General features: G+C 37.3%; 3 protein-coding genes and 1 pseudogene across 3 annotated transcripts; 1 reads left to right on the top strand and 3 right to left on the bottom strand.

Moving 5' to 3' along the window:
- Window positions 1–250: 250 nt before the first annotated feature.
- Window positions 251–7488, top strand: LOC116127267 (cellulose synthase A catalytic subunit 4 [UDP-forming]). Its single transcript, XM_031412915.1, is given in 21 exon segments — window positions 251–420; window positions 538–736; window positions 853–974; window positions 1206–1269; window positions 1389–1539; window positions 1746–2358; window positions 2459–2596; window positions 2694–2819; window positions 2909–3121; window positions 3211–3726; window positions 3853–3883; window positions 3886–3993; window positions 3996–4031; window positions 4034–4075; window positions 4078–4114; window positions 4116–4193; window positions 4465–4565; window positions 4568–4621; window positions 4624–4881; window positions 4884–4960; window positions 7242–7488. Coding segments are annotated over 21 exon segments (3114 nt in total). The 5' UTR covers window positions 251–339; the 3' UTR covers window positions 7311–7488.
- On the bottom strand, window positions 6125–6831 carry LOC116127268 (MDIS1-interacting receptor like kinase 2-like). The gene is made up of 2 exons (XM_031412916.1): window positions 6806–6831; window positions 6125–6576 (listed from the first exon to the last, which is right to left on the bottom strand). The coding sequence occupies exons 1-2, from the start codon at window positions 6813–6815 to the stop codon at window positions 6230–6232; spliced, it is 357 nt and encodes a 118-aa protein (XP_031268776.1). The 5' UTR covers window positions 6816–6831; the 3' UTR covers window positions 6125–6229.
- A 673-nt stretch (window positions 7489–8161) lies between the features above and the next one.
- Window positions 8162–12387, bottom strand: LOC116127217 (MDIS1-interacting receptor like kinase 2-like). Its single transcript, XM_031412871.1, has 2 exons — window positions 8928–12387; window positions 8162–8688 (listed from the first exon to the last, which is right to left on the bottom strand). Exons 1-2 carry the CDS (start codon window positions 12247–12249, stop codon window positions 8342–8344), a joined length of 3669 nt encoding a protein of 1222 aa, XP_031268731.1. The 5' UTR covers window positions 12250–12387; the 3' UTR covers window positions 8162–8341.
- Window positions 12388–21434: 9047 nt separating this feature from the next.
- LOC116127388 lies at window positions 21435–25612 on the bottom strand (annotated as a pseudogene).
- Between the last annotated feature and the right edge of the window lie 1751 nt (window positions 25613–27363).

The following is a 27363-nucleotide window of genomic DNA, read 5'->3' as shown; positions in this document are numbered from 1 at the left end:
CAAACCTTGGGTGGGAACATGGCGTTCTCCCTTTTATTTATTAGTTTTGTGAGAGAGAAGCATTTCTTTGAATCTAAGCTAGCTATTGCCACTTCTGCCAGCGTCTTTCAAACTAACAAACTTCAACTATATCCTTCTCATCTAGCTACCTTAACGTCTCTTAGACTCAAACCTACGACTTCTCAACTCACAGTTTGGTAGAAACACCCCATTCATCACCATATCTCACGTTCTCTCTTACTCCAGGCTCACCATTTCCTCTCTTCCTTATAATACTCTCTCTCCCGTTTACCCTCTCACCAACCGTCCTTCTTCTTTCTTTCACTTCTTTTGTTTGCCATGGCTTCAAACCCCATGGCTGGTCTTGTTGCTGGTTCTCATACCCGAAACGAACTCCATGTTATGCATGGTTCTGAAGAGGTAACTTTTTCTTATTCTTTATCATCTTTAAACTACATTATTGATCTTTTGTCTTAATTGTCTATGAATGTGGTGCATGTTTCTTATGAATATATATGTATATGATATATGTGGCAGAACCGGCCACCGACCCGCCAGTCTGCACCAAAAACCTGTCGAGTTTGTGGTGATGAGATTGGACTTAAAGAGAATGGTGAGCTGTTTGTGGCGTGTCACGAATGTGGGTTCCCGGTTTGCAGGCCTTGTTATGAGTATGAAAGGAGTGAAGGCAACCAATGTTGCCCTGGCTGCAATACTCGCTATAAGCGTCACAAAGGTACGTACATATTACTCTCATTATCATTTTTTTTTTTTATCTGTTTTAAGACGCTTAAATTTGTTATCAAATACTTGAAGATGCGGTGCTCGGTATTTAATTTCTCTATGTTGCAGGTTGTCCTAGAGTTTCAGGAGATGAGGAAGAAAACTTTGATGCTGATGATTTTGAGGATGAGTTTCAGATCAAGAACCGCTATGACGATAACCAAGATCAGAATCATGTCACTTCTCGCTCGGTAACTAATATATAATCGATCTCATTAACTTGGAATTGCTCACTTGGAGATTTATGTTCAAATCCACTTCTTCAATATTGGAGAAAAGTTGACAATTAACTATTACCAACTGATAAAAAATTATAGCTCCACCAATGTGCTTTATTTTATTTATTTAATTTTGTTAAAGTATAAAGAGTGTATTCAAACAATAGGAAGAGACACCTAAGATCAAGGTGGTCAAATTTGCAGGAGCATGGGGACTATAACCAACAGGCATGGCATCTCAACGGTCCAGGTTCCTTTGCAGGAAGCGGTAAGCATGCTAAGTTATTTCTCTTCATTAATATGTTCTATATTGGAGGTTCTTTTACTTTTTTTTCATTTTTGAAACATTTTTGTTTGCTAACGATTTGATGTTGGGTTGGGGTGTAGTTGCTGGAAAGGATTTTGAAGGTGAGAAAGAGGCTTACAGTAGCGCGGAGTGGCAAGAAAGAGTTGAGAAGTGGAAAATTAGGCAAGAAAAGAGAGGTTTAGTCACCAAAGATGATGGAGGCAATGACCAAGGGGATGAAGATGACTTCCTGTATGTGTTAATTTTATCATCTTTATATATTTCTTTCCCCAAAAAGACTAATGACAGAACTATGAAATAAGTTGAATTGGAAACCATTCTTTTGACCTAATTTTTTCATCAATTAATTTCAATAAAGTATTTCCCTTATATTAATTTGAATAAATAAAAAATCGATCGTTCAAATACTTAAACTAAACCCCTTTTATTGCTTCCAGTTTGGCCGAAGCTAGGCAACCACTGTGGCGAAAAGTTCCAATCCCATCAAGCCAAATCAGCCCATATCGCATAGTCATCATCCTCCGTTTCATAATTCTGGGGTTTTTCCTTCGTTTCCGTATCTTAACTCCAGCCTATGATGCTTTTCCATTATGGCTTATCTCTGTAATTTGTGAAGTATGGTTCGCCTTCTCTTGGATTCTTGATCAATTTCCGAAATGGTGTCCCATAACCCGTGAAACCTATCTGGACCGCCTGTCCTTCAGGTTTGAGCGCGAGGGCGAAGCCAATCGCCTTGCCCCAGTTGATGTTTTTGTGAGTACAGTTGACCCTCTTAAGGAGCCACCAATCATTACAGCAAACACAGTTCTATCAATCTTGGCCTTAGATTATCCTGTTGACAAGGTGAGCTGTTATGTATCTGATGATGGTGCTTCCATGCTGCTTTTCGACGCACTCTCAGAAACCGCTGAGTTTGCAAGGAGATGGGTACCATTCTGTAAGAAGTATGCTATTGAACCAAGGACTCCTGAATTCTATTTCAATCAGAAGATTGACTACTTGAAAGATAAAGTGCAGCCTACTTTTGTAAAGGAGCGCAGAGCCATGAAAGTAAGAAAGCCAACTCCACAAATTTAAGTAATATTTCTAAGGGTCATATTACACTTCTACGATTAAATCAAGCTTAAGGGATTTTTTGTATGTGTTGTAGAGAGAGTATGAAGAATTCAAAGTGAGGATTAATGCCTTGGTGGCAAAGGCTCAGAAAAAACCAGAAGAAGGGTGGGTGATGCAGGATGGTACCCCATGGCCTGGGAACAACACTCGTGATCATCCTGGCATGATTCAGGTTTTGCAAGATCGTCTTTGCTAAGTTTTTTTTTTTTTTTTTTTTTTTTCCTTCTTAAAGTTATCAAATTCATTTAGATCCAGTTCTTGCTCCGCAGGTCTATTTGGGAAGTGAAGGTGCACTTGACGTAGAGGGTAAGGAGCTGCCTCGTCTTGTGTATGTTTCGCGTGAGAAACGGCCTGGTTATAACCACCACAAGAAAGCCGGTGCCATGAATGCTCTGGTGGGTATCTCTTTGTTATAAGTTCAATTGTTTTTTAAGTTCTGTTGATATCTAATTAATGGTTCGAATTTCTTTGCTTTGTTGTATAGGTTCGAGTCTCTGCCGTGCTTACCAATGCACCCTTCATGTTGAATTTGGATTGTGACCACTACATCAACAACAGCAAGGCTGTAAGAGAAGCTATGTGTTTCTTAATGGACCCCCAGCTCGGGAAAAAGCTCTGTTACGTCCAGTTTCCCCAGAGGTTCGATGGTATTGATCGTAACGATAGATATGCTAATCGCAATATTGTGTTCTTTGATGTAAGTCATAATAATTTGATTCACGTTCTTGGTTTCCACTAAGCTCAAGTAGAATTGGGTAACTAATTTCATCCATGTTTTGGGTACAGATTAACATGAAAGGCCTAGATGGGATACAAGGACCAGTTTATGTTGGCACAGGATGTGTCTTCAATCGGCAGGCATTGTACGGTTATGATCCACCTGTGTCTGAGAAGCGGCCTAAGATGACCTGTGACTGCTGGCCTTCATGGTGCTGCTGTTGCTGTGGTGGTTCCAGGAAGTCAAAGTCAAAGAAGAAAGGGGAAAAGAGAAGCTTGTTTAGTGGACTGTACTCCAAGAAGAAGAAAATGATGGGCAAGAACTATGTGAGAAAAGGGTCTGGACACGTCTTTGATCTCGAAGAGATTGAAGAAGGACTTGAAGGATACGAAGAGTTAGAGAAGTCATCACTTATGTCACAGAAAAATTTTGAGAAGAGATTCGGACAGTCACCGGTTTTTATAGCTTCCACTCTCAAGGAAGATGGTGGCCTCCCTGAAGGAACTGGTAGCGCATCACTTATCAAGGAAGCCATTCACGTGATAAGTTGTGGCTATGAAGAAAAAACAGAGTGGGGTAAAGAGGTAACAATGAATCAGCTCTTTTACCTTCTATGTAACTTGTGGCTTTTATATACTGGTTAAGTTTTTTCAAGTATGTTGAACATGTGCTATGAACTTTTATGACTAGTGGAGTTCCCCTTTTTGCAGATTGGATGGATTTACGGTTCAGTTACAGAAGATACTTGACAGGATTTAAGATGCACTGTAGGATGGAAGTCAGTGTACTGTATGCCAAGAGACCAGCATTCAAGGGATCAGCTCCTATTAATCTATCAGATCGATTGCACCAGTTCTGCGATGGGCTCTTGGTTCTGTTGAAATTTGTCTCATCGTCACTGTCCATTGTGGTATGGTTATGGAGGAAAGCTGAATGGCTGGAGAGGCTTGCTTACACCAACACCATTGTTTACCTTTACTTCCATTCCTTTACTTGCCTATTGTACTGTTCCAGCTGTCTGCCTTCTGACTGGAAAATTTATCATCCCCACGTAAGTATAAATTCCAATTGGTTTCAGAAATAATGATTCTTAGTATTCTATTGCCATTTAACTCTAGTATGCAGTTACTATTAGTCAATCACTACTAATTGGGAGAGAAATTAATCTGAAAGCTAGGAGATTAGTGTTGCAGAAATCTGAAAATACCTCGCTGAGTTAAAATGTGCCAATTAGAAGAAGAGTTGTGTAGAAGTAGCTTCTGAAACAAGAAAATTGATAATGTGCCATCTTTTTTTTTCTGACCAAAATTTTGGTTTCTGCATGTGAACAATTTTGCTAGCATATGGTTCTTGGCACTTTTCATCTCCATCGTGACAGGTGTGCTTGAGCTTCGATGGAGTGGTGTAAGCATTGAGGACTGGTGGCGAATGAGCAATTCTGGGTTATTGGTGGTGTCTCTGCCCATCTTTTTGCAGTCTTCCAGGCCTACTAAGGTCCTTGCTGGGTTGACACCACTTTACTGTAACATCAAAAGCAGCAGAAGATGAAAGGTTTGGGGAACTTTACCTCTTCAAGTGGACTACCCTCTATCCCACAAACCACTCTTATAATCTTAAACATGGTGGGGTCGTGGCTGGAGTTTCTGACGCAATTAACAATGGCTATGCTCATGGTCCTTTATTCGGAAAGCATTTTTCGCCTTCTGGTCATTGTCATCTGTATCCTTTCCTCAAAGGTTTGATGGAAGGCAAAACAGGACTCCTACCATTGTGGTCCTTTGGTCGGTCCTTCTTGCATCAATTTTCTCGCTGCTTTGGGTTCGAATTCCTTTCTTGCCCAAGCAAACAGGTCCACTTCTCAAACATGTGGAGTGGAATGCTAGTTTGCTCCCGATATCCTTAACCTTTCTCCTCATGATTCTTTGTTCAGCTTGTAGGCTTTTGCTTGGTTGTTTCTCCTAATGTTTTGAAAAACTTGTTAGTGTATAGAGGTTATACTCAATGTAGTCCTTATGTTTCTACTCACGAGTTTTTAATTGATGCCACCGGCATCATGCATACTTTAAAGATATAAAAACAATTTTCTGCAATTTGAAGAAGTACTGCATCAAAATTGCTTCAATTGAACAGTGTCTTTACACTTTGAGACAAATGAGTCAAATCTAGATCAAGCTAAATTATGTTTAAAGTCCATGTCCGAATCTGGCATCCAAAGCTCATCGTAAAACTCCAAAAGGGTTATTAACATGTGTCTTATTGGAGATAAGATATAATCACCACTAAATCTTTGAAAAAAGTTGCCATTAAGAACTTCAGATTGAAAAAAATTTCAAATTCACATTTCCGTGTTTGGGCAAAGAGTCAATCAAATTTTATACAAATAGGGAGTTGAACATTCAATATAATTAAATGACTTGATTAATTTCTTCCTTCAGTTTTTCCGGTCATCTGCATGAGTTATTTCCACAGCCCCATGGGAACATGCCCAACTCGGAACCAACGCGAGAAAATGACTGAAGATTATTCGAGTAACACTCCCACACGGTCGAAGTCCTTTTGAGTTTGACCAGAGACAAAAAGAAAGAGGATTAAGCGGTTGAGATTCTAAGAGGGCACCATGGCGCTACTGAGTAAATAATGAGATTTGACTTGAAATAGTATTTGGAATGCTCAGAATATTAAAAGGACAAAGGGTTTGCAGAAGAAGCAAATACTTAACGAAAATGATAGAACCACCGAAGGTTGTGTACCGAATCTGTGTACCAAATGACATGACAAAATCTTGACCGTTGATTTATTATCAGTTAATATTAATCAACGGTCAAGATTTTACCATGTCATTCGGTGCATAGATTCGGTGCATAACCTTTGGTTGTTGTAGTATTACTCAATACTTAAAATGAATGGTAATACATATTTCATTTATAAGCTAATTATTTTACACATAAATACCAGCAGTGATCACTGGTACAAAGTAATGGCATTTCGGACGAAATACCCAACACTCTTATTGTATACATATTACTGAAACATGAAATTGGCATACAACTGTAGGCAAGACCAACCAAGCTCTTTCCGAATTTTGTTCTACTTTTGAAAGCTTGTTAGCTTGTTATGGTTACCCTGGGTCTTTGCAGACAATTCTTGTGCAACAAAACGCATAGAAGGTCGTCCTTCCGGAGTGGTATGCGTGCATCCTAATGCTACATTCACCACAAACATCACTTCTTCTGCTAATTGGCCAGTGGGAGGTGGGAGCCGCTGGTCTAACACATCCTTTAAAAACAATTCAGGATTTTCTGGTAATGATTTTTTTGATGAAGATAGAGAAGCCAGGAGTTCACCCGGGTGCCTTCCCATCATAACTTCTAATGTCACCACTCCAAAGCTATAAACATCACACTTTTCTGTGACCCGCATTGTAAGTGCAAGTTCTGCACAGAATAATTTACCAATCCCAAAAAAAAAAAATTCATGAAAATGCATTCTGGCTTCTAGGATTGCAAAAGTATGTTTAAGAGACAAGTATCTCAAGGAAATAACATGAAGTAATCTTATATTTACGATAGGAAAAATTTTATGCAGGAGATCAGAGTAATCTGTATTGTGCGAAGTGCCTGAAGAGACAAAAATAAAAATGCACATAGGAGGTTGCTCACTTACCTGGAGCCATGTAGCCATAAGACCCAGCAAGTATGGTCCAGTTCGAAGAATCTGGATTCAACAGTCTTGCAATGCCAAAATCGGAGAGTCGCGGTTCAAAATCTGTCTCAAGCAAGATATTACTCAAGGATATGTCCCGGTGCACAATTGGTGGTGAGCAGTCATGGTGCAAGTAAGCAATTGCATGCGCCACTCCTCGCACAATTTTCACTCTCGCAGCCCAGTCCAGCTCTACTTTCCCCTCCAACTCATACAGAACTTTCCTCAAACTACCTCTTTTTACATATTCATAAACCAAGTACATGCATCCTCTCTTAGAACAAAACCCGTGTAGCTTGACAATATTCCGGTGCCTAACATCTGTCAACACACGTATCTCATTCTCAAAGCTTTGGCGATTGGAAAAAGGAACATCTCAATTTTCTCGCTGCTTTGGGTTCGAATTGATCCTTTCTTGCCCAAGCAAACAGGTCCACTTCTCAAACAATGTGGAGTGGAATGCTAGTGTTGCTGCCGATATCCTTAACCTTTCTCCTGCATGATTCTTTGTTCAGCTTTGTCAAGCTTTTGCTTGGTTGTTTCTCCTAATGTTTTGAAGAAACTTGTTAGTGTATAGAGGTTATACTCAATGTAGTCCTTATGTTTCTACTCATGATGTTTTAATTTGATGCCACCGGCATCATGCATACTTTAAAGATATAAAAACAATTTTCTGCAATTTGAAGAAGTACTGCATCAAAATTGCTTCAATTGAACAGTGTCTTTACACTTTGAGACAAATGAGTCAAATCTAGATCAAGCTAAATTATGTTTAAAGTCCATGTCCGAATCTGGCATCTAAAGCTCATAGTAAAACTCCAAAAGGGTTATTAACATGTGTCTTACTGGAGATAAGATATAATCACCACTAAATCTTTGAAAAAAGTTGCCATTAAGAACTTCAGATTGAAAAAAATTTCAAATTCACATTTCCGTGTTTGGGCAAAGAGTCGATCAAATTTTATACAAATAGGGATTTGAACATTCAATATAATTAAATGACTTGATTAATTTCTTCCTTCAGTTTTTCCGGTCATCTGCATGAGTTATTTCCACAGCCCCATGGGAACGTGCCCAACTCGGAACCAACGCGAGAAAATGATTGAAGATTATTCGAGTAACACTCCCACACGGTCGAAGTCCTTTTGAGTTTGACCAGAGACAAAAAGAAAGAGGATTAAGATGTTGAGATTCTAGGAGGGCACCATGGCGCTACTGAGTAAATAATGAGATTTGACTTTAAATAGTATTTGGAATGCTCAGAATATTAAAAGGAGAAAAGGGTCTGCAGGAGAAGCAAATACTTAAAATGAACGGTAATACATAATTGATTTATAAGCTAATTATTTTGCACATAAATACTAGCAGTGATCACTGGTACAAAGTAATCGCATTTCGGACGAAATACCCAACACTCTTATTGTATACATATTACTGAAACATGAAATTGGCATACAACTGTAGGCAAAACCAACAAAGCTCTTTCCAAAGTTTGTTCTACTTTTGAAAGCTTGTTAGCTTGTTATGGTTATCCTGGGTCTTTGCAGACAATTCTTGTGCAACAAAACGCATAGAAGGTCGTCCTTCCGGAGTGGTACCCGTGCATCCTAATGCTACAGTCACCACAAACATCACTTCTTCTGCTAATTGGCCAGTGGGAGGTGGGAGCCGCTGGTCTAACACATCCTTTAAAAACAATTCAGGATTTTCTGGCAATGATTTTTTTGATGAAGATAGAGAAGTCAGGAGTTCACCCGGGTGCCTTCCCATCATAACTTCTAATGTCACCACTCCAAAGCTATAAACATCACACTTTTCTGTGACCCGCATTGTAAGTGCAAGTTCTGCACAAAATAATTAACCCCCCCCCCCCCCCCCCCAAAAAAAAAAAATAATGAAAATGCATTCTGGCTTCTAGCATTGCAAAAGTATGTTTAAGAGACAAGTATCTGTAGGAAATAACATTAAGTAATCTTATATTTACGACAGGAAAAAATTTATGCAGGAGATCAGAGTAATCTGTATTGTGTTAAGTGCCTGAAGAGACAAAAATAAAAATGCACATAAGAGGTTGTTCACTTACCTGGAGCCATGTAGCCATAAGACCCAGCAAGTGCGGTCCAGTTCGAAGAATCCGGATTCAACAGTCTTGCAATGCCAAAATCGGAGAGTCGTGGTTCAAAATCTGTCTCAAGCAAGATATTACTCAAGGATATGTCCCGATGCACAATAGGTGGTGAGCAGTCATGGTGCAAGTAAGCAATTGCATGCGCCACTCCTCGCACAATTTTCACTCTCGCAGCCCAGTCCAGCTCTACTTTCCCTTCCAACTCATACAGAACTTTCCTCAAACTACCTCTTTTTACATATTCATAAACCAAGTACATGCATCCTCTCTTAGAACAAAACCCGTGTAGCTTTACAATATTCCGGTGCCTAACATCTGTCAACACACGTATCTCATTCTCAAAGCTTTGGCGATTGGAAAAAGGAACATCACTGGTGTCTGACACACTAAGTTTCTTAACTGCAACCATTTGACCTTTCGGCAATAAGGCCTTGTACACACTTCCAAATCCTCCTTTTCCAATGAAGTATTCCCCACTAAAATCCTGGGTGGCCCTTTCAATATCCCCAAAAGTAAATTTTCCATCTCTCTCCCATATCAACGACTCAGAACTATCACCCCATTGACTGCTTTTCGCCTCCTCACCAATGAGTTTGGTTTTGCGCCCATAAATTGAAACTCCAGCAATAATGAGTGAAAGAATTAGCAGGCTACATAGAGGAACAATGACACCTATAAGAACCTTCTTTTTCTTGTCTGCGGATTTTCCAGGGGCGGATGGTAAATTACAAGAAGTTAATCCTGCTGCATCTCCACACAGACCTGAGTTTCCAGCAAAAGCATCTTCAGATGCATTCTTAAACATGCTGCCACTTGGAATTTGACCTGATAACTCATTGTAGGAGAAGTCAACAACATGTAGACTGATCAGGCCAGATAACGATTCAGGAATACTCCCTGAGAGCTTGTTATGCGACAAGTTGAGATTTTCCAGTTTCGTAAGCTTTCCCAGATTTTGAGGGATTGATCCGGAGAGTGAATTGCGGCTGAGGTCCAGCATGCACTGCAATTCGAGTAAATTGTCAAGCTCGGGTGGAATTTCACCTGATAAACCATTGAAGCTCAAGTTCAAGCTCAATAATTTTTCACAACTCTTTAGATCCTCAGGTATATCTCCAGTCAATTTGTTATTTGCCAAATCGAGATACTGGAGCATACTGAAATTGCCTATGCTGTGAGGGATCTCTCCTGTAAGGTGATTACTACTCAAATTGAGTTTGAGCAACTGACCGAGGTTTCCCAATTCATTCGGAATTTCCCCAGTTAGTTCATTGGAGTCTAGGCTTAGAACTCCCAAGCGAGTCAAACTTCCGAGCTCAGCAGGAATATCTCCGGAAATTCTATTTCTGTCCAACTGCAGGTTACTGAGATTTCTGCATTCTCCCCACACAGGGGAGATTTCACCAATAAATTGATTGTTGCTTAGAGAAATAAAATCAAGTTTTTCATGAACTCCGAACGCTTCCGTGATATTACCCGTGAATTGGTTGCCATCAAGTCGGACTCTATTCAGATTTTTACAATTACGCAAGCAAGCAGGCAATGATCCTGTAAAGTTATTGCCATTTACAGTAAAATCTTCAAGAGCAAAAACGCTGCATAACTCAGGTGGCAATTCTCCGGAGAAGCTGTTGTTAGAGAAGCTAACATAGGTCAACTGAATATACTTCCCAAAATCCCTAGGAATGCTGCCAGAGAAATTATTGGTAAACAGAGAGATTGACTTTAAAGAAGGGAGGCGAGAAATGTTCTGTGGCAACTCTCCATACAGCTGGTTTGTATTGACGTCAAAAGTAGCCAATGAAGCCAAATTTTCAATCTCTGGTGGAATTGTACCACTGAGATTATTGGAGAAAAGTTGTAAGCCTTGAAGGTTTGTGAGATCCCACAATGTTTTAGGAATTGGACCTGAAAGCTGATTTCCAGAAAGGTCTAAACTTGCTAGGTTAATCAAGCTTCCAAACTCTGATGGGATAGGGCCAGAGAGTTTGTTGTTATACAGGTAAAGGTAATTAAGATTTGTCAATAAGCCAATTTCTGGTGGAATCTTCCATGTGAAGGAATTGTTTTGAAGCTGCAGCGAGACCAATTCAGTCCAACTGGAAATGAGATCAGGTGAAATCTCACCGGAGAGTAAATTATCAGACAAACCCAATTCAGACAATTTGATCAGATTTGACAAGGACAAAGGCAACTCCCCGCTGAGCCGATTTATTGCCAAGGCCAAGTACGTAAGGTTAGTACAAAGGCCAAGCTGAGAGGGTATGGTCGAATTTAAGGCATTGAGACGGAGATCAAGTATCTGAAGCTTTTTGAGTTGGCCTAAAGAAGATGGAATCTTCCCACTAAAAGAATTGTTAAACAATTCAATCATTTGGAGATCAGACAACAAACCTATATCCTCAGGAATTGGACCGCTAAGTTTGTTACTTGCAAAGCGAAGTTGTACGAGATTGGAAAGCTTGGAAATATTTGTTGATAATGGTCCGTGGAATTGATTCTCTGTGAGATTGAGGTATTGAAGCTTGCCCAGATTTGTAAAAACAAGTTCTGGTATTTGACCACTCAACTTATTCAGTGACAAATCGAGGTAGGTCAAGATCCGGCAATTTAATACAAAAGAAGGAAATTCCAAATGAAGTTCATTGTAGTAAAGGCTAAGGTGTTGCAGCGAAGGCATAGCTGAAAAATTGGACCAGTCAGGGGATTCTAAAAAGTTTGCTCCAAGGTCTAAGTACCATACCTTTTGAAGGTTGCTAAGTTGATGAGGGATGGTACCATTGAGAGAGTTGTTGGAAAGATTAAGATACTCAAGCTCTGTTAACTGCACTATATCCGAAGGAATGATGCCTCCAAAAATGTTGGATCCCAAATCCAAGTAAGCTAGCTTAGCGAGACTACCAATGGCAGAGGGTATGTCTCCATCAATATTGTTGCTGCTGAGGTCAAAGTGAGTGAGAGTTGAAAATTCAGTGAAGTTGAATTCTGTGAGAACCCCAGTGATGTTTTCTCCTGAGAGGTTTATCTTAGAAACTGTTCCGGCGAAGTCGCAAACAATGGAAGTCCAGTTGCAGAGATTGTTGATGTTGGTGAGTGACCAAGAAGCAAGAGAAGAAGGTTGAAAACTGAAGGTGTTCTTCCATTTGATGAGAGCGTCGGCTTGAGTTCTCGGTGATGCAGTAATCTTCAAAGAAAGTAATGAAAACAGCAGAATGTGAAAGAGAACCACACAAGTCTTCCTAGCTGATCTCATATTATTTTCTGTATTTCTTAGCATTGCAATTTGGTATGTAAGGGTTCAAGCTAGTTAAATAAAGCTACTGTATGTCCTTTCGAGTCTTCTCTTAGCTTGACTTTGACTATAAATATGGTTCTGCAATTATTCCATGGAACAGTTTGCAAATGGCTTTTTCTATCATGGAATATGGGGCTGATTTTTCCAGCTATCACACAATGAAAGTATCTTCCAGTCAATCGTGGCCACTACGATGATAAGAATGAGAGGTATTTTCTAGTTTGAACAGGTTTGGCATCTTAATATTCCTTGTTCAATAATCAATACTAACATAGGAATAACTACAGTGAGTCAACCCTATCTATCAGGTAGTTCTCCATCCAGTTGACCATCAAAATACTCATTTTATCCCTCATTTCTTCTAACACCCATTCTTCAATTTAAAAATTTTAAGTTACAAACAAAACAATCACAATAAATTAGTAATACACAAACTTTTCACAACGAAATACAAAGAATTTTTAAGTTAACAATCTCAGAATTAAAAAGAAAAGAATGTTGTAGATGCCTCAAAACATGCAGGATTTTTTCATTTTGCTTCAAACAAATGGTGTGCACGTAATTATATCACTAATAACATATTCTAGTGAACCCAATATTTGATGACCTAATTTCCTCAACTCAACAAAACATTAAGCAATACTGTTATAATGGATTCATTACTTCTCATTTTCTCAATTATTAACCGCATATATTTTCAATTCAAGATTTATTAACAAGAAAACAAAAACAATTTCAGCTTCAAGGTTAGCTGTTAGCCTGCTAGCACAAACAAACCTTTGTAGGAAAGGATCTATTTACCCAATTATTCTTCAGAAATTATTATCCGTATTTTCAGATAATTAACAGAATGGCTTCCCTTTACACAATTTTCTTATATCTCTGATTTAAAATGCACGATTAGATTTCATGAACAGGTTACAGTTGAAAAATCATTATCTGAAACTGTATACTCAACATTAATACATACGATGAGGATGAGCCAAACCTTATTCAAACACTTGCGTCAACACTAAACCCTTTTTGTTTTGTTTCAATAATTTGGGCAAGCCTAAGTAACCACCCTGGCGAAAGTCCCCATCCCCCTCAAGCACAGACATTGTTCTCCGTTTCATCATTCTTAGGTTTTTTTCTTCGTTTCCGTATCTAACTTCGGAGTATGATGCTTTTCCATTATAGGTTATCCCTGTAATTTGTGAAGTATGGTTGGCCTTCTCTTGGATACTTGATCAACTTGCCAAATGACGTCCCATAACCCGTGAAACCTACCTTGGTCGCTCGTCCGTGAGGGAGAACCCAACGGCCTACCCCTAGTTGGTGTTTCTGTCGGTACTGTTAACCCTCCTAAGAAGCCACCAATCATTACAGCAAACACAATTCAACCAATCTTGGCCTTAGATCATCCGGTAGACAAGGTGAGCTGTTCAGATGATTGTTGCGGTAAATAAATCTACGTAATTATTTCTATTAATTACATGTGTCTGCACATATTTCCACAATTTCTCCAACAACAATTGGGTTTGCAAAGAGATAGAGCTCTTGAATTTTACTTCTCTCACAAGATTTGCTACTTGAAAGATAAAGGTGCAGAACGCAGAGACATGAAAATACTCCTCTTCATGGTATAATCAATCAAACAAATTTAGTTCTTTTTAAGCGGTAAGGGGTTTTTGAACGTATTTGGGTAGCCTTTGGTTCCAAACTGATATAAGATTAGTAACGTAATCTTTGTTTAATTTTCAAGATTCTCTCGTTTGGTTGTCAAGTAATAAAATATTACGTAATCTTTTATTATAAATAATATTTACTATCGGTAATATTAGGGATAATCAGATTACATTTTTAAGGGGTGTTAATATAAGATTACCGAGGTAATCTTAATTTTGACCCTATTTTGCCCTTAATCTTTTATCATTTTGGATACATTTGCCCTCATATGTCTACCAAATAACAATTACCCAGACCCCCTACATTTGAGAATTTAGCTAAAACACCCTGCCACAAAAAAGTTTAAAAGTTAACAAAATACCCCCAACCACCCGAGACCACCACCGGCCACTAGCAACCACTGCTGGCTGCCGACAAAAGTCGTCATATTGGCACAAGACTGGCAGGATCTTTCCGGTCGTGTGTCGATAAGGACGTTTTCGGCCATAGATTTGTGATCCATGGCCGGAAACGACCAGATCTAGCCGTTTCACAACCAAAGATGTAGCCGTGAAACGCCATAGATCTAACCATGAAATGGTCGCCGTTTCACAACCAAAGATTTGGCCTTTTCACAGCCAGATATGTGGCCATTTCACGACCATATTCACGGCCAGATCTAGTAGTGAAACGGCTATATTATTTGCCAGATCTGGCCAGATTAGGCCTTATCGGCGCATGACCAGCCAGATCCAGCAGGTCATGCGCCATTATGGCGGTTGCCGGTGGTGGTGGCTGGCTGTCGGCGGTGGCTTGGGGTGAGTGGGGGTGATTTTGCTACAAATTAAAATTGTATATGGTTGGGGTTTTAGTAAAATTTCAAATATAGGGGGGTTAAAAGAAATAATTTAAAAAATAATAGAATAAAATTATATTATTTTTAAAAAGGAGGGCAATTTAGTAATCTACATAACATACCCACTCATTTATATTCCCAACCAAACATATTGTTATAACATACCCACCAATTTATTCCAACCGATCAAACACATTTCTTTAAAGATTCCCTAGTAATTTATCTTTCCAGTAATACAATATTCTTTAGTAATATAACATTCCCTGAACTAAACACACCCTTTAGGGTGTGTTTGGTTTGAGCCTTGAGGTAACAGAAGATTACTAGGTAATGTAATCTGATTACTTTAATTTTCTTAGGGAGCGTTTGGTTGGGGGTTATCTGGGATTACTCGGATTAAGGCATCTTATATTACTTGATTACCATGTTTGATTTTCAAGTAATATAAGATATCGGTAATCTTCAAATACCAATAGTGGTTACTATTGGTAATATTGGAGGTAATCTGATTACCTCAATTTTTTTAGGTATTCTAAGACTACCAAGGTTGTCTTTTTTTGTTACAATTATATCCCTTATTAATAAATTTTAGGACAATAATGCCCTTATTTTTGAATTTATTTACATGAATATAGCTTTTACTATTTCACCCCAATTAATTAACATTTTGGAAAAAATTACCCTTAAATTCAAAACAAATTATAGCCCACCCAGGCCACCACCCCCACCCATCTGTCACCGTCTGTCGCTAGCAACCACCGCTGCGGATAGCCGCCGAAATTGCGCACGAAAAAGGCCGAAAATGGTCATCGTGCGCCGATATGGCCATTTTCGGCTGGATAACTAGCCGAAATGGCCAGATTGTGCCAAATCTGGCCGTCAAAGGCCAGATCCGTTGATCGACCATTAGCGACCATGTCTGTGGCCGTCAACGGCTATCGATCTGGCTGTTAACGATCAGATTCGTCAACGACGGTCGTTAACGGCAACGTCTATGGCCGTTAACGACCAGATCTGTCACGGCTCTCTGGCCGAAAATGGCCATACGGCGCACGAAGGCCATTTCCTGCCTTCCATGCGCTGTTAGGTTGCCAGTTGCCGACGGCCTGTGGTGGTTGCCGGCAGTGGCTGGGTTGGTGGGGGTGCTTTGTTGATTTTTCAAACTTTTATTATGGGGTTGTTTTTGCTAAGTTTTTTAATGTAAGGGGGTTATAACAATCAATATTAAAAAATAATATAATAACAATATTTAATTAGAGGACAATTTAGTAATTTAAATAACATACCCACCAATTTATTCCTCCCAACCAAACATATTAATATAACATACCCACTAATTAACCAAACACATTTTTCTAAAGATTCCCACTAATCTTCAAGGTAATCTATCTTTCCAGTAATCCAATATTCCCTAAACCAACACCCCCTTAGGTATTTTTAAGATTATTTGGTAATCTTAATTTTTTTTTTTTAATTTTACCCTTTATTAATAAAATTTTAGAACAAGAATGCCCTTATTTTAAAAATAATTTACAAAAATATTAATTGATTATTTTATCCTTATATGCAAAGTTTTTAGGATATAAATACTCCTAAAATTAAAAACAATTACCCAAGGGTGGTGGCCGGATCACCACCGACACTGACGAAATGGCGCACGACCGACCAGATTTGGTCGGCCGAGCGCTACTAAGGTCGTTTCCAGCCATGGATATGTGATCCATATCTAAAATAGTCAGATAGTTGGTCGTGAAATGATGGCTGTTTCATGGCCAGATATCCATTGTCACTGTTGCCGCCAGTGGTAGCAGGCCACTGACAGTGGCTTGGGGTGGGTGCCTGGGTGGGGATGTTTTTGTTAAGTTTTAAACTTTTTTGTTGCTAGGGTATTTTAGCTAAATTTGAAATGTAAGGGGTTAACATAAATTTAAAAAAAAAATATTATATTAATATTTAAAAAAGAGGGCAATTTAGTAATTTATATAATATATCCACCAATTTATTCCTCCTAACTAGGCCTACAACCGAACTAAGTTGTTCGCGAACAATTCAAACTCGACTCAGCTTAAGTTCTTATTTGGCTCGGAATCTATCGAATCAAACTTGAACTCGAATAGTTCGAGTAATGTACAAACCGAGTATTGAACATGGTAGTACTCAGCTCAAAAGTTTTCGAACAGTTGAAAGTTTGCGAATAGTTAACGAGTTTTTGAGCTCTTAGGCTAGCGAACATTTCGAGCTCGGTAGGACATTGAACAAGCTTTCGAGCTTCGAAGTTCACAAACAGTTTAAAATTCACAAGCCTTAATGAGCTTTCAAGCTCTGAGGCTCGCAAAAAGTAAAATACATATTGATTATATATTTATAGACATTAATTGCCCCTCCAAGATTATTTCAAAAACTTTGATATTTATTTTAAAAAATTTACCCTCATTTTAAATAATACTGAAAAATACCATTGATTTGCCTGAAAATTTTGAAAATTTCCACTAGTCCATTATATATTTATTCATTATAATTTATAAATATAGTACTTATTAGCTTTAGCTATGCTATTTACAATGGCTGCAAACGAACCAAACAGTTCGCGGATAACTCGATGTTCGTTTGATAACTGTTCGACATTGTTCACGAACAAAATGTTCGTGAACAGTTCGATGTTCGTTCGATAATATGTTTGATTGTGTTCCAACATGGGCTATTCGTTCGATTATGTTCGCGAACATTATACGTTCAACTGATCCAATCGGTTCGCGAACAATCTATTCGATTGTTCGTTCGTTTATGTTCAAAAAACATGGTATGCATTATTATAATTTATATTTTTTTTTCATTTTTATATTATGTTTGGTTTAGTTTGGATGAATTATTTTTAATGGTAATCAATAATAAAATATTATAGGCTTCGTTTGGTTGGTTTTTGGGAATACTACTTTTAGTATTCCCAAAAAAGTTAAACAGTAAAATACGCAAAAACTCATAATATTATTCAACTTTATTCAACTTTTTTTAAACCCCTTGAATTTGTTAATTTAATTAAATACCCCTAAATATTTTTTCAAAAATTGCAAAAACACCCCAACAATCCACATTTACCAGATTCTGGCCACCACTGTCGAAAAATAGCTGGAATCTGGTAGGATGGCACACTATCGGCTGAATCTGGCCAGTAGTACGCCGATCTAGCTTTTTTCGGCCAGATCCACGGTGGATCTGGCCGAAAAAGGCCAGATTTAAGGCCAAAGATCTGGCCGTTCTTTGGCCGTAACTAGTCGGTAACGACGGCCAACAAACGGTCGTCGTTGACCATCAACGATGACCGTTTGTTGGCCGTCGTTGACAAGCAAATATGGCCAGATCTGGCCATCAATGGCTAGATCTGGCATTTGCCGATCAGATTCACCGTGGATCTGGCCGAAAAGGGTCATATCGGCACACGACTGGCAAGATCCAGCAGGTCATCAATAATTAAATATACAATAAGTATATACATTTTAATTAAAAAGAAATAAATTATTATGATACATAGCATGACAAATTTAATAACATAATAGATTGTATAATCAAGTGATATATAATATAGTAAATCCAATAACATAATAGCTTAATATTTTTCATGTAATCAATAATTAAATATTGTAACATAACATTTCAATTAATAAATAATAAATATAGTATGGTAAATTGATGAACATAATATATTGTATAATCAAGTGATGTATAACATAATAAATTTAATAATATAATAGCTTAGTTAAATATAGTATGATAAATTGATGAATATAATATATTGTACAATTAAGTGATATATAGCATGACAAATTTAATAATATAATAGCTTAATTAAATATAATATGACAAATTGAGCATAACATATTGTATAATCAAGTGATATATAGCATGACAAATTTAACAACATAATAGTTTAATTAAACCTAAATTAATCACACATTTGTATTAATCATATATTACAATAAACCCTCGTACCACTATGAATTTATAGGTGTTTTTTGTAGGTTCACACTATATACTATATAGTGGCATGTTCACTCTTGTTGGAATCCTTTTGGTTGTGCTGTAATGTCTATGCAAATTGCAAATTCCTTTTGTTTAATATGGAACCAAATTTGTTTTGAACATTTATTGTTCTGTTAAATTTATTTTGAAGTTTTATTATATATGATGGTTAGTTATTTTAATTTATTGAGTTTTTATTGATTTATTTAAAATATAAATATAGATAGAGAGTTGGTTTATTTTCAAATGTTGAATTAAATGGGTATGAATTATAAATTGTTGTATATTTGTTTTTTAGAGCATGAATTGGAAAGTTGGTGTATATTGTTTATTCGAACAGGTATTTACAAGTTATCGAACGAGTTATTCGAATAAATATTTACGAGTTAGTCAAACGATCACGAACTGGTCGTTTTGTTAATCAAACGAACACGAATAGTCATCTTGTGTTCGTTCGAGTTCGAACATGAAATAGAGACTCCTTCATGCTTATCGAACGAGTTTCGAATGGGGTTGTTCATTCGTGTTCGGTTCGATTGCAGGCCTAATGTACATTAAGGAGAAAATAAATACATATATATGATGTACAATTGCAAATATATTCTCAATACTTATTTCTTAAGTATACGTATATAAAAATTCTTACCCATAATAACGAACTTATAAAATAGATCTATTTATCATAATTCATAAAGAGATTCGTTATTCTTGATCTTGTTTCATCTTAATTGTTAAGTGGCATTCCACCCGTAACCATAACTCATCCATTGATTTTTCAACATCAGTTAAGACTCAGTTCAATCACATCTTGTTTCATCTTAATTGTTAAGTGCTCGATAAAAATGTTAGACATTCAGGTCACACGTTCATTTTTTTTTTTTTTTTTTTATATATGTAGGATTCCATAAATAACATTATATTAATATTTAAAATGAAGGCAATTAGTAATTTCATAATATGCCCACTAATTATATCCTTCCAACTAGCCTGCAACTGACTGAGCTGTTTGCAAACAATTCAAGCTCGGCTCGGCTGAAGTTCGTATTCGGTTGGGAACCTGTCAATCAAACTCGAACTTGAATAGTTTGGTAATGTATGAACCGATTATCGAACATGGTAGTACTCGGCTCGAAAGTTTGCGAACATTGAAGTTCATGAATAGTTACGAGTTTTCAAGCTCTTAGGCTAGCGAACAGTTGAAGCTTGGTGGGATATTGAACGAGCTTTCGAGCTTTGAAATTCGCAAACAGTTTGAAATTCGCGAGCCTTATGATTTTGAGCTCTGAGGCTGCGAACAGTAAAATACATATTGATTAATATTACATACATTAATTGCCCCTCCAAGATTATTTCAAAGACTTTTATATTTATTTTAAAAAATTTCCCTCATTTTAAATAATACTGAAAAATAACATTGATTTGTCTGAAAATTTTGAAAATTTCCATTAGTCCATTATTATTTATTCATTATAATTTATAAATGCAGCAAATTATATAATAGTACTTGTAGCTTTAGCTATGTTATGTACATTAAGGAGAGAATAATACATAATATGATGTACATTGCAAATAATTCTCAGTACTTTTCTTAAGTATACATATATAAAAATTCTTCCCATAATAATGAACTTATAAAATAGAACTATTTTCATCATATCATAAAGAGATTCGTTAGTCTTGATCTTGTTTCGTCTTAATTGTTAAGTGGCATCCACTCGTACCCACCTCATCCACTGATTTTTCAACATCAGTCAAGACTGTTAATCACATCTTGCTTCATCTAATTGTTAAGTGCTCTAAAATGTTAGACATTCAGGTCCCCGTTCATTTTTTTTTTTTATATATGTAGGATTCCATAAATATATAGCATAAATGGGTTTAATTTATAAATTTAAATCAAATATGTACAAGTCAAATAATAATAAAAAGCTCCTCGAAAATGACTCGGATAACTATCGAACCAGCTCGAACTGAACTCGAACACCCATCAATTTATCGAACAAAAATATGAACATGGTTTTCTTAGGCTCGATGAATTCGAATTCGAACTCGAATTCTATCAAAATTTCAAGAACCAAACGGTGTTCGGCTTAGCTCAACTCGTTTGCAAGCCTACTCTCAACCACATATTATATAACATACTTATTATTTATTCCAATCAATTAAATATTTTCTTTAAATATTCTCAATAATTTTCAAACTAATCTATATTTTTATTAATATAATTTTTAATATACAATATTGTAATAACAAAGGCATTGAGTATGCAAGGAGGACTTGAGATTGAAATTTTCCAAATTCACATTTATGTGCTTGAGCCAAGAGTCAATCCACGGTTTTACAAACACGGAGTTGAATATTCAATAAATAAAAACAGTAACTCCGGAATCAGCGCGGGAAAATTACTGAAGTCTGAAGATTATCTGGAGTCAAACACTCCCTCGGTCAAAGTCAACTTTTGACCAGAGATAATTTAAGAGGACAAAATGGTGAGATTCTCATTCTATTGGGCACCATAGTCTTGATGAGTAAATTATAAATTGACTTGGAATAGTATTGAAATGCACAGAGTATTTAAAGGAGAAAGCAGGAAGTGGGGATGCCCCAAATGCTTGGCTGGCACTTTTCAAAATTGAATGAAGGGCATATATAAATATAATTTATTTTAAATAAAATAAATAAATAAAAAGTTAATTATTTACACATAAATAACCACTGGTGGACTGGAAACCCAACACTTTTATTGTACACATATGACTGAAACATAAAATGACATACCACCGGAGGACGGCTCTTTCTATAAGAAAAGTTTTTAATTGGGCCGTGGCTTTGCCAATCCCAAATTTCAACTTCGTTCTACTTTTGAAAGCTGTTAGCTTGTTTATGGTTATCATCCCTAGTGGTTCAGAGAGACAAGCCTGTGTCTTTGCTGATAATTCTTGAGCCACAAAACGCATAGAAGGTCGTTCTTCAGGAGTGGTACGCGTGCATGCTAATGCTCCATTAATCACAAAGACTACTTCTTCTGCTAATTGGCCTGTGGGTGGGAGCCGTTGTTCTAAAACATCCTTCGAAACAATTCTGGATTTTCTGACAAAGACGTTCTTGATGAAGATAGAGAAGTTAGGAGTTCACCCGGGTGCCTTCCCATCATAACTTCTAATGTCACCACTCCAACTATAAACATCACTTTATCTGTGACCCGCATTGTGAGGCGAGTTCTGCACATTAAATAATTTAACAATCCAAGTTCATAAGAAAGAAACATTTCATGAAAACAGATTCTAACTTTTAGATCACAAAGAGATAAGTAGGTTTCAGGACAAGCATCTCTAGGAAAAGATATGAAGTAACCTCATATTTGAATTATGATAGGAAAACTTTTTATCTAGGAGAACTGAGTAATCTTGTATTGTGTGAAGTGCCTGAACTCTGAAGGGACAAGAACAAAATGTACAAAATAAATTGTTTGCTTACCTGGAGCCATGTAGCCATAAGAGCCAGCAACTGTGGTCCAGTTGGAAGTATCTGGATTCAACAGTCTTGCAGTGCCAAAATCTGAGAGCCGTGGCTCAAAATCTGCCTCAAGCAAGATATTATTCAAAGATATGTCCCGTGCACAATAGGTGTGAGCAGTCATGGTGCAAGTAAGCAATTGCATGCGCCACTCCTTGCACAATTTTCACTCTCGCAGCCCAGTCCAGCTCACTTTCCCTTCCAACCCATACAGAACTTTCCTCAAACTACCTCTTTTACTATTCATAAACCAAGTACAAGCATCCTCCTTGGAACAAACCTTGTAGCTTTATAATATTCCGGTGCCTAACACCGTAAAACACCGAATCTCATTCTCAAAGCTTTGACGATTGGACAAGGGAACATCACTGGTGTCTGACATGCTAAGTTTCTTGACTGCAACCATTGACCTGTTGGCAATAAGGCCTTGTACACATTCCAAATCCTCCTTTTCCAATGCAGTACTCTCCACTAAAATCCTGTGTTGCCTTTACAATATCCCCAAAAGTAAATTTTCCTTCCTCTCCCATATCAGTGACCCAGAACTATCACGCCATTGACTGCTTCGTTCCTCATCAGTGAGTTTGGTTTTGCGCCTATAAATAAAACCAGCAATTATGATCGCAAGAAGTAGTAGGCTACATAGAGGAACAGTGCCACCTACAAGAACCTTTTTTCTTGTCTGTGGATTTTCCAGGGCGGATGGTAAATACAAGAAGTTAATCCTGCGCATCTCCACACAGACCTGAGTTTCCAATAAAGCATCCGCAATGCGTTCTGGAATATGCGCCGCTTGGAATTTGACCTGATAACTCATTGTACGAGATCAAAAAATGTAGACTGATCAGGCTAGAAACGATTCAGGAATACTCCCTGAGAGCTTGTATGCACAGTTGAATTTTCCAGTCTCGTAAGCTTTCCCAGGTTTTGAGGAATTTACCAGAGAGTGAATTGCTGCTCAGGTCCAACAGGTACTGCAGTCCAAACAAATTGCCAAGCTCAAATGTTATTTCTCCCGATAAATCATTGTAGCTCAAGTTTAAACCAAATTTTTTCACAATTCCCATTCTTTTGGTATATCTCCGGTCATTTTGTTATTCGCCAAATCAAGATACTCGAGCCTACTTATTGCCCATACTACGAGGGTCTCTCCTGTCAAGTGATTATTACTCAAATTGAGCTTGAACAACCTTCCAATTTCCCAATTCATTCGGATTTCCCCAGTTAGTTCATTGGAGTCTAGGCTTGAACTCCCAAGCAGTCAACTTCCGAGCTCAGCAGGAATATCTCCGGAAATTCTATTTCTGTCCAACTGCAGGTTACTGAGATTTCTGCATTCTCCCCACACAGCGGAGATTTCACCAATAAATTGATTGTTGCTTAGAGAAATGAAATCAAGTTTTTCATGAACCCTCGAACGCTTCTGTGATATTACCGTGATTGGTTGCCATCAAGTCGGACTCTATTCAGATTTCTACAATTACGCAAGCAAGCAGGCAATGATCCTGTAAAGCTATTCATTTACAGTAAAATCTCAAGAGCAAAACCACTGCACAACTCAGGTGGCAATTCTCCGGAGAAGCTGTTGTAAGAAGCTAACATAGGTCAACTGAATATACTCCCAAAATCCCTAGGAATGCTGCCAGAGAAATTATGGTAACAGAGAGATTGACTTTAAAGAAGGGAGGCGAGAATGTTCTGTGGCAACTCTCCTAACAGCTTGTTTGTATTGACGTCAAATAGCCAATGAAGCCAAATTTTCAATCTCTGGGGAATTGTACCACTGAGATTATTGGAGAAAAGTTGTAAGCCTCGAAGGTGTGTGAGATCCCACAATGTTTTAGGAATTGGACCTGAAAGCTGATTTCCAGAAAGGTCTAAACTTGTTAGGTTAATCAAGCTTCCAAACTCTGATGGGATAGGGCCAGAGAGTTTGTTGTTATACAGGTAAAGGTAATTAAGATTTGTCAATAAGCCAATTTCTGGTGGAATCTTCCGTGTGAAGGAATTGTTTTGAAGCTGCAGCGAAACCAATTCAGTCCAACTGGAAATGAGATCAGGTGAAATCTCACCGAGAGTAAATTATCAGACAAACCCAATTCAGACAATTTGATCAGATTTGACAAGGACAAAGGCAACTCCCCGCTGAGCCGATTTATTGCCAAGGCCAAGTACGTAAGGTTAGTACAATGGCCAAGCTCAGAGGGTATGGTCGAATTTAAGGCATTGAGGCGGAGATCAAGTATCTGAAGCTTTTTGAGTTGGCCTAAAGAAGATGGAATTCCCACTAAAAGAATTGTTAAACAATTCAATCATTTGGAGATCAGACAACAAACCTATTCCTCAGGAATTGGACCGCTAAGTTGTTGCTTGCAAAGCGAATTTGTACGAGATTGGGAACTTGGAAATATTTGTTGATAATGTCCGTGGAATTGATTCTCTGTAATTGAGGTATTGAAGCTTGCCCAGATTTGTAAAAACAAGTTCTGGTATTTGACCACTCAACTTATTCATGTGACAAATCGAGGTAGGTCAAGTTCCGGCAATTTAATACAAAAGAAGGAAATTCCAATGAAGTTCATTGTAGTAAAGCTGGTGTTGCAGCGAAGGCATAGCTGAAAAATTGGACCAGTCGGGATTCTAATAAGTTTGCTCCAAGGTCTAGTACCATACCTTTTGAAGATTGCTAAGTTGATGAGGGATGGTACCATTGACAAGTTGTTAAAGAGATTCAGATACTCAAGCTCCGTTAACCGCGCTATATCCGAAGGAATGATGCCTTCAAAAAAGTTGGAGCTCAAATCCAAGTAAGCTAGCTTAGCGAGACTACCAATGGCAGAGGGTATGTCTCCATCAATATTGTTGCTGCTGAGGTCAAAGCGAGTGAGAGTTGCAAATTCAGTGAAGTTGAATTCTGTGAGAGCCCCAGTGATGTTTTCTCCTGAGAGGTTTATCTCAGAAACTGTTCCGGCGGAGTCGCAAACAATGGAAGTCCAGTTGCAGAGGTTGTTGACGTTGGTGAGTGACCAAGAAGCAAGAGAAGAAGGTTGAAAACTGAAGGTGTTCTTCCATCTGATGAGAGCTTCCCCTTGTGTTCTCGGCGATGCAGTAATCTTCAAAGAAAGTAATGAAAAAAGCAAAATCTGGAAGAGAAACAGACAAGTTTTCTTTGATGAAGTCATGTTAGTTAGTTAAGAAGACGATGATTTAGGTGAGTGGTTACTCTTGTTGAAGTTATAACCGGGAGAAAGATGTATGATGGAAAAGAAAACCTTAATAATGGATTAATGCCATTTTATCTGTTCCTTGTTTTTCACAGTATTGCAAGTAGCAATTTTTGTACTTTTTTTTAATTCTTGAAGCTAATTAATTAAAGCAGCTCTATTTCCATGAAGTCTTTGCAAAACTCGTTTTGTCCCCATTGATGTTTTTAACTATAAACGTTTTTATTTTCTTTATTATTTTTTTTTTCCAGTAATAATTTTGGCTGTTGTGCATGGTAATGGTATTTGGAAGTTGGAAGCTCTCCGCCCATTGTTCCCGGGAAAATCCTTTTGATGTTTTATTTTTAAGATCCGACGAAGCTTAACAAATTACATAGATGCCCCTAAGTCAAAATTCACCAACCACAGGTCCATAGTTGGCAAATTCTATGAACGTTATTAGGTATCCATCAACTTTTCAAGCCTAACATTATTTTTTTTTTGTTTTTTTTAAGAATTGAGAATATTTAGCTAATTTACATACATTTTAACTAATTTTTCAAGGTCTTAAAACTGTTAATCGAATAAAAATTTTAATAGTTATCCTTACTAGTAACCGAAAAGAGATTCGAATTTAAAATCTCTTAAGTAATACATTAATAAATTTTTATCAAACCACTCAATCACCCTAAAAAAATCGTTAAAAACTTAAAAGAAAACAGATGTATAAAATTGGACTAAATTATATTTGAATATTATATTGTGCTACAAATGGTCAACGAAAATAATAACTACAAACGCGTTGAATGTTTGACCAAAATATGAGGGGTTGTTATGTAATTTCACTGGATTAAGACAAAGACTGTGCAGAGGACACTAGGGTCCAACCCATATGCCAGTGCGATGGGATAGTTGGAAGTTTTTGACTTTTTTTATTTTAAATGGTGTTTTTATATTTGAGCATGTTCCGCATTTTAATTATTTTATTTTTTCCCAAATAAATCTCTTATCGGGAGGTTCTTTTGCCCAAATAATAGCACTATGTATTAAAACGAAAAAAATATTTAATAACTTACTAATAAATCATGTGTTATATGATTACAATTATCTTTAAATAGTATCACTATTTTTTATAACCACTTAAATTATTTCTCATATGCTTCTTAAACTACCTGTCAAAACGGGTCAATTCATCTTATTAATTTTTTTATCATCAACCATAACTTATTTTGTTCACCAAGATAAGTATAAACCAAAACTTTTATATTCATTTTGTTTGAATGGACTAACATCATTGCAGGAATTTTTTTTTAAGAGTAAACGACTTTTTCCCACACAAGGGTTTTGCCTTAATGACATTTTCCCACATAAAAAGTTCTAAAATATCACATTTCCATCCAAAATTTATATTTCGTTAATATCTAAAATACACTTTACTTTCTTAGTCGGTCTTCCAAAAGTTACTAGGAACTAGAGTAAAAGGGGTTTTGTAGAGTGGAGACCCATGGATCGAATGATGGTAACCGATTGAATATTCGCCGCCAAAATAAGTTAGAAATCAGCTAAGAATACGAAACTCTAGCATTGCATTGGCCGACAGTCAACGAGTAATCAGATGCCGGAGTGAGAGAGATTTTGTAGAGAGGAGACTGAAGATTCAAATGGTGGTGACAGAGAGAATTTTTCGCCGTCGGAATTGATTTTGGTTAGTAACAAAATATTAATTTCGGGTGAAAAAGTGGTATTTTGAAACTTTTTAGGTGGAAAATGTCATTAAGGCAAACTTTGGGTTGGGAAGAAGTTGTTTACTCTTTTTTAAAGCTGCAAACTGGTTTTCTTACACATCAATGACAGTCA

The sequence above is a fragment of the Pistacia vera genome, unplaced genomic scaffold (assembly GCF_008641045.1).
Source record: "Pistacia vera cultivar Batoury unplaced genomic scaffold, PisVer_v2 Contig190, whole genome shotgun sequence".
NCBI classification, from domain to species: Eukaryota; Viridiplantae; Streptophyta; class Magnoliopsida; order Sapindales; family Anacardiaceae; genus Pistacia; species Pistacia vera.
Note: the sequence above shows the minus strand (reverse complement) of the source record. Positions and strands in the feature narration are given on the sequence as shown.